Here is a 6,524-nt window from a genome sequence, read left to right on the forward strand (position 1 = left end):
GGGGGCTGGTATGTGACCATCTCTGGGGCCTAAGCTAAACCAACCTCCTCTGCCCACTTTCATCACCACTGCTTGGGCCCAGAGTAGCCCAAAGCTTCACAAACTAAAGAACAAGACATGGAGACTATTTGTAAACAGAGCTCCTTTTTAAACGTTTCAGAGGAGGTGACAAGCTGCAGAGGGTGGGGGAGGGCAGATCACACCCGTAAGCCCAGCACTCTGTGAGGTCAAGGTGGGAGGATTGCTTGAACCCAGGAGTTCAAGACTAGCCTGGGTAACATGGCGAGGCGAGACTGCGTCTCTACACAAAATCAAAAAACTAGCCAGACAGGTTGGCAAGTGACTGTAGTCACAGCTACTCGGGAGGTTGAGATGGGAGGGTTGCCTAAGTCCAGGAGGTTGAGGCTGTTGTAAACCATGACCGTGCCACCGCACTCCAGGCTGGGCAACAGAGTAAGACCCCAACTCAAAAAAGCAAATAAACAAAACTGCAGGGGGATGGAGTGGACCATGGTAGGGGAGGGAAATAGCCACACAGAAGAAACAGAACCAATGGAAGGATCTCCTGCGTTGGAGAGATACTTTTGTGTGCATTTATTGGAACACAATGAAGACTTCTTGCCCCTTAAGAAATAAGGCTAGATGGCCTCGTGGATGGCAGCTGACACTCTGCCCACCGATTCTGGCCATATCATCCCTCAGCACTTACTGTCCACCTTTAAAATCTTTGGAACTTGTCCTTAACTCGAGGACCCAAGTTGAGTCACAAGACGTAGCAGCCCTGTACGTGCAGAACCCTTTGCGCACTAAGAATAAAGGTACCACAGGCAGTTATTTGTAAAAACCAGGGAAATGGCAGGGAAGTTGAAAACTTGCACCAGATTTATCTGCTGAAAGGGCCAAAGGAAGTGTCAGAGGTTACAAAACAGAAGAACTATCCCATGATGGCATCAGCGGCTGGCAACAGGGGAAAGGAGAACACCAGAAGCCTCCTGCTTCTTTTAAAAACAATCTCTTCTTCCCATCTCACTCATGAGAGGATGGTGTTGACAGCAGTGGGGAGGGGGACATGGTGGCTTTGGGGACCCAACCCGCCTTGTGGAAATCACATCAAAAGTAATGGTGTCTCTGCACAGAGAGAGAGAGAGAGAAAGAGAGAGAGAGAGACGGGATTTTCCTACGTGCCTGTCGCGGAGGCATCCCAGAGTGCCCCAATTTTGCCAGCTACATTCCAGACCTCTTTCCTTACATGCCCAGACGGAGCGAAGGCCTTTGTAATGACTTCACGCTCAGCCCAAAGTAAACACACTCTCTACTTTTTCCATGGACACATTCTAACCCCAAATTGCCAGCGCTGGCCTCTCAACAATCCAAGTGGAAAGCCGCCTTTCCCAAGAAAATCAAGCCTTTTTAACTCAATAATACATCTTGGCCGCAAAAGCAAACATTCCTAAAAGCTTCCTAGAAATTATCGATCGTGCAGTGAAGCTCCAGATCACCCGAGCAAACCCCACCGACAGGACAAGGGCATTGAAAATCAACACAACGCACGATCCAAGAATAAACGTTGGCTGCAGCAGTCACCGGCACGCGCGACTTCTGCAGCACATTTGGTAACACTCATAGGGTTTGCTACTCAAAACACACACACACTCACACCCGAGCTCACCACCAACCAAACTGGCATATTCTTTCAGAAAACAGGCTGTGACAAGACAGGTGCTGATTTAAATAAAGAGAAAAATAGCACTGGATTGAACTGTGCGGGGCCAAACACACGCCCCATATCTCTCCCACATTCCATGAAGCCATGTGGTCCAAGCTGAGATCCCCACCGAGGAAGAAAAGCGGCGACTTGAGGATGCCGGACTTACCAGGTTGGAATTTGTGGCGTTGGAATCATCTTCTGGAAAGGGAATATAGATCGCTAAGGCCACACAATTGGCAAAAATAGTCAGTAAAATAATTATTTCAAATGGTCTGAGGAAGAGAGTTAAGGAAATTAATGCCACGGAGCGCACAAACGAAACAAACATACATCTATGTACTTTTTTTTTTAAATGAATCAAAGATTCAAAAGAATTTTGTTTAAACAATACATTCCAAGCCCCTTGTATTCTGAAAAGAAACATATGCCTTTTTAAGTGCTTCTAGTAGGTCCCCGCCAAAATTTTCCCTAATATGTCAAAAGCAGTGGAGGCCAGTCGCGTGCCAGAGTAAACACAGATTTCTAAAACCTTTTTTCTCCTTCTTGTATTTATTTAGATTGCGTTTGACTTCATTCTCCCTCGTGTGTGTGCTTGGGGTGGCTTCTAAAAAGGAGGGCCTCCTCCAGACCCCCTGGGCCCCATGGCTGCCACCCAGGGGCCCAAGCCCACCTGGGATGACGGAGATGGGTGGAATGGAATTCTAAGACAGAGCAGTTTTTCATGACTTTCGTTGAATTCTTGAGTTTTGAGGTCTCAGGGATTTTTTTTTGAGATGGGGTCTCACTCTGTCACCCAGGCTGGAATACAGTGGCATGATCACGTCTCATGGCAGCCTTGACCTCCTGGACTCAGGCGATCCTTCCACCTCAGCCTCCCTAGTAACTGGGACTGCAGGCGCGTGCTACCACACCCCACTAATTTTTTTTGTAGACATGAGGTTTCGCTATGTTGCCTAGGCTGGTCTCAGACTTGTGGGCTCAAGCAATCCTGCTGCTTCGGCCTCCCAAAGTGTGTCGGGATCACAGGCGTGAGCCGCTGTACCCGGCCAAGATTTTACCATTAATCTTTTAAACTGAAGTTAAGAGTGGGTTTTATTCCTTCGCCCTCATTCTCTGACAGCTTCCAAAGAACCCGAAGACCCCTGGAATGGCAGGATGTGTATTATGTCTAAAGAAAGATAACGGTCTCCTCATCTCACACAAAACACGCAAAACCCCTTTGGTCTACAGAGGCCCTGTCTTCAGTGGGCCTCCCCGGCCCCGACTGCTCCACTGCGGTGTACCGGGCTCTAGTTGGGCACCCCAGGGTTCGCTCACCAGTAGCAGTGTGCTCAGAGGTTTCTGTGCCCCAATTTCCTCATCAAATTATCAGGGAAGGATATACTCCCAAGGGAAAAATGAGCTAATGTGGGAATACCCCTTCCAACCAGACCCACCCCACGCCCACAAGTGAAGGCCAGAAACAGGAAGCATCACAGGAAGGGCCCAATGTATGCTCCCCCAGAAGTACTCCCACCCTCCCCACCCCCCACTGCCAAATTTCCAGTCCCATGCATAGAGTCTAACAGGATGGGACAGAATTCCTGGGTGGAGGGACCGACTTAATTCTCCCTGGGAAATCCGTGCTTACAAAGTTAACAAATTCTGAAGCAGGAAGAGACCTTAGAGACCATCTAGTTCAGCCCTTCTGAGGCTCAGAGAGCCTGAGAAACTTTCCCAAGGCCTCACAATGGGCTAATGACCAGCCAGGACTAGAACCCAGATTTCCCAACCACCAAGTCCAGCATTCGTTTCCCTACCACAGATGGCCTTCTGACCTGTGCTCACAGGCAGCCCTGGGATCAGTGTCACAGAATTCTGGAACCAAGAGGAACCCAAGTGACAGCCTAGTAACTGATCCACCTGGCCCGATGGGTACCCCCTGAGCATCTGTCTACCAGTAGTCCTACCACGATGGCATTTTCTATGTACACTTTGATATCCAAAAGCTGGCACACAGTGGACCTGTCAACCTCCCGACTCTACAGATGGGAAAGGTAAAACAACCTGTCCCAGGACCCAGGCTGGCCAAGAGCAGAGCCAGGACCAGAACCCAGGCCAGCTAACTAAGCTGTTACATGCCGCTGCCCTTGAACGGGACAAGACGCACGTGGTGACGATGGGAGGCTGATGCTGGCCCTGGCGATGGTGACTGTGAGGAGACAGCTCACATCTGCTGCGTCTGCTCAGTGCCAGCCATGTTCTCACTGCTCCTCACAAACTCCTTGCGAGGAATGTGCAACTATCATCCCCACTTCTAAATGAGGAAACGAGGCACAGAAAGGTCAGACGTGAACTTGTGCAAGGTCACGGTGATGGAATGAGAGCCAGACCCAGGCAGTTTGGCTCCAGGGCCTCAGGCTGTAAGGACTGCTCTAGACTGACCCACCCTAGCGTCACCCAAAGCACTCTGGGAAGCCAGTTCTTTAGCTCACCTTCAGCATCACCTCTTCCCTCCAAATCTTTCCCACCTGCTCAGGAAAGGGACGCTCAGGCCAGAAGCTGGTCAGTTGCAGTGCCATCGGCTGGCACCCTGTGCTCTTCCCACCTCACACACATCCGCTCAACAAATGTCATCTCACTACCTCCACTCCAGCGGGGCAACGGCTAAGCTTGGGGTGTTCCCCTGCTATCGGTTACCCTCCTCTCCCACTCAGGCTATCCATCCTCCATCCAGCTATCACCGGAAAAGAAAATGTGGAAGAAAACCAACCAGGCAAATAATAAAAGCCATCAGCTGAAAAGCAGAGAGCCCAGGTAAGCTCTGTGTCACCCTGTGAGGCCCCGATCATTTTTTAAACGGCCTTCTTTTCTTAAGGACAGCATCAGGTTTCACTTTTTCAAGCAGCGGCCAGCTGGTACACTGGGCTATCTCCTTGCCCACCCAGCCACCCTTCCTAAGCAAACTAGGGATGCCACCCACCTAGCACTGCTGAGGCTGGGCCCACGTCCCCTCCTGCAGTGGGGGAAGGCATATTCCCCCAAGGAGTTCCCAGGCAGACCCAGATCCAGGTCCTGTGTGTTCCAGAGCACCTGGCCTGCATCCCCTGGAATCCACCCTGGCACCTGTCTACTCCTACCTAGTACCTGTATCCAGTACCTGGGAAGTCCCTTGGGTTTGGGGTTCAGGGGAACATGGATTTGAAACCCAGCTTTGACCGTTGCCAGCTGTGTGATTTAGGGCAAGTTCTTTGGCTTCTCCAGGCCTCACTACCCTTTTTCCCAGGGGTGCCTCACCTTCAGGGTCCACCCACCTCTCCCACTCCTCGATCCTGCCGTAAGCAGCTAAACAAGCAACCTGATGGAGCTATCCAAAGCCAAGCCTCCCACGTAGTACCCCGGGGACCAAAACTAGGCTCGGCCACTCAGAACTGGCTAGGTGGCAGCAGCCACTTGTTTTAAACTGCATTTTCTTAAAAACTACTTTTAAGTTGCGAGGGCTCAAACATTTATAGAACTAACATTTCTTGCTAAACAGAAACTTTCTTTTATCTCTAGGTCATCCCTTCTCAAGCAGTATCCAAGACTTATTTTAAATCTTTCCATGAAAAATGAAACCTAACACTCCCATGCTGAACCTTGAGAGACACAGTGGCCCCGCCTGGATGCATCTTTATGATAACAATGCCCAACAGTCAGTACCAGGGTTCTAGCTCCATCTGCTACTGACCACATGACCCTGGAGAGCCTCTCCTGGGGAGCTCAGTTTCATCAGCGGTGGAAGTCGGGTAGGTTCTAGAGAACTTCAAGGTCCTTTCCAATTTCTACCACCCCATGATTCTGATGATGTTAAGGGGCTTGTAACCCCACCACGAAAGCCCAGTCTTCAAAGTCACAGCTCTGAAGGACCCCTTCACTGGTTTCTGCAGGTGCAAAGTAGAGCTGTGCTTTACACGCCAGCCCAGGGTTCACAACTTTGGCTGCACATTAGAATCGCCTAGGGAATTTCTTTTAACAGCCTGAGCAGAACTCAGGCACCTGTAGTTTGCTAAAACTTTCCAGGTGATTCTAAGGCGTAGCCAAGGCCAAGAACCATCGCTCCCAGGTCCTTGAACCAAGAACCGGGATCACTGACTGCTGCCCTTATGCCTCTCCTGAGCTGCTTCTCTCTAAGGAGAGGTAAGGCCATGAAACTATCCCAGCACCATGACACAGGAGGGAGAGAGGCCACAAAGTAGCACATCATAATTATTAACCCAAGAACAGGTCCCTAGGCCAGCTCAGCGACGTGAGATGGTATTTCCTAATTTCTCAGGCTCGTTTTCCCAAATGTTGCTTATTACATGGGAAAAAAAGAAAGAAAGAAACCTGGGACGTTCGTTATACAAACAGATGGCTGAGCCCCATTCCCAGAGATTCCGATGCTTTGAGTCTAGGACAGGGCCTAGAACTCTACATTTCACTGCACACCAGAGAGGGAGAGGCAGTCGATGTGAGGACCCATTTGTAGTTCAGCAAGGGGGACACCGCCCGCTTCGAGGTAAGCCTTGGAGGACTGGCCCCCAGGGGGGAAGGGGCCTGGAGTACCCCGCCCAGCCCAGAGCACAAAGGATATTTCCATTCCACGATGCTGATGCACGCCCTCCGGATGGGATTCTTCAGGGTCAGGCAGAGCAGGGCCCGGGGCGGGCGTGTGGCTGCAGTGCTGCCCTGCTTCTTGGGTTTCCCGTATTGCTGCCGTTTCCGCTGCGTGGAGCTGACCGTGGAGATGGTGGCGTTGCCCGCGCTGCCCATCAGCTTGGCCTGCCGGGCCGCGTCGATGGCCGCCTGCCACGAC

At 51.0% G+C, this 6,524-nt stretch overlaps 1 protein-coding gene across 1 annotated transcript in view; it reads right to left on the reverse strand.

Annotated features, from left to right (window-relative positions):
* The window catches only part of CACNA1C (calcium voltage-gated channel subunit alpha1 C), a 636,553-nt gene extending 630,036 nt beyond the window's left edge, over positions 1-6,517 (reverse strand). Inside the window, exons 1-2 of the mRNA XM_021711663.1 lie at positions 6,294-6,517; positions 1,875-1,980 (exon numbers count right to left, since the gene is read on the reverse strand). Coding sequence (XP_021567338.1) covers positions 1,875-1,980; positions 6,294-6,481 — 294 coding nt within the window. The 5' untranslated portion in view covers positions 6,482-6,517. The remainder of the gene's footprint in view (positions 1-1,874; positions 1,981-6,293) is intronic.
* Between the last annotated feature and the right edge of the window lie 7 nt (positions 6,518-6,524).

The sequence above is a fragment of the Carlito syrichta genome, unplaced genomic scaffold (assembly GCF_000164805.1).
Source record: "Carlito syrichta isolate Samal-C Ts95f unplaced genomic scaffold, Tarsius_syrichta-2.0.1 Scaffold302444, whole genome shotgun sequence".
NCBI classification, from domain to species: Eukaryota; Metazoa; Chordata; class Mammalia; order Primates; family Tarsiidae; genus Carlito; species Carlito syrichta.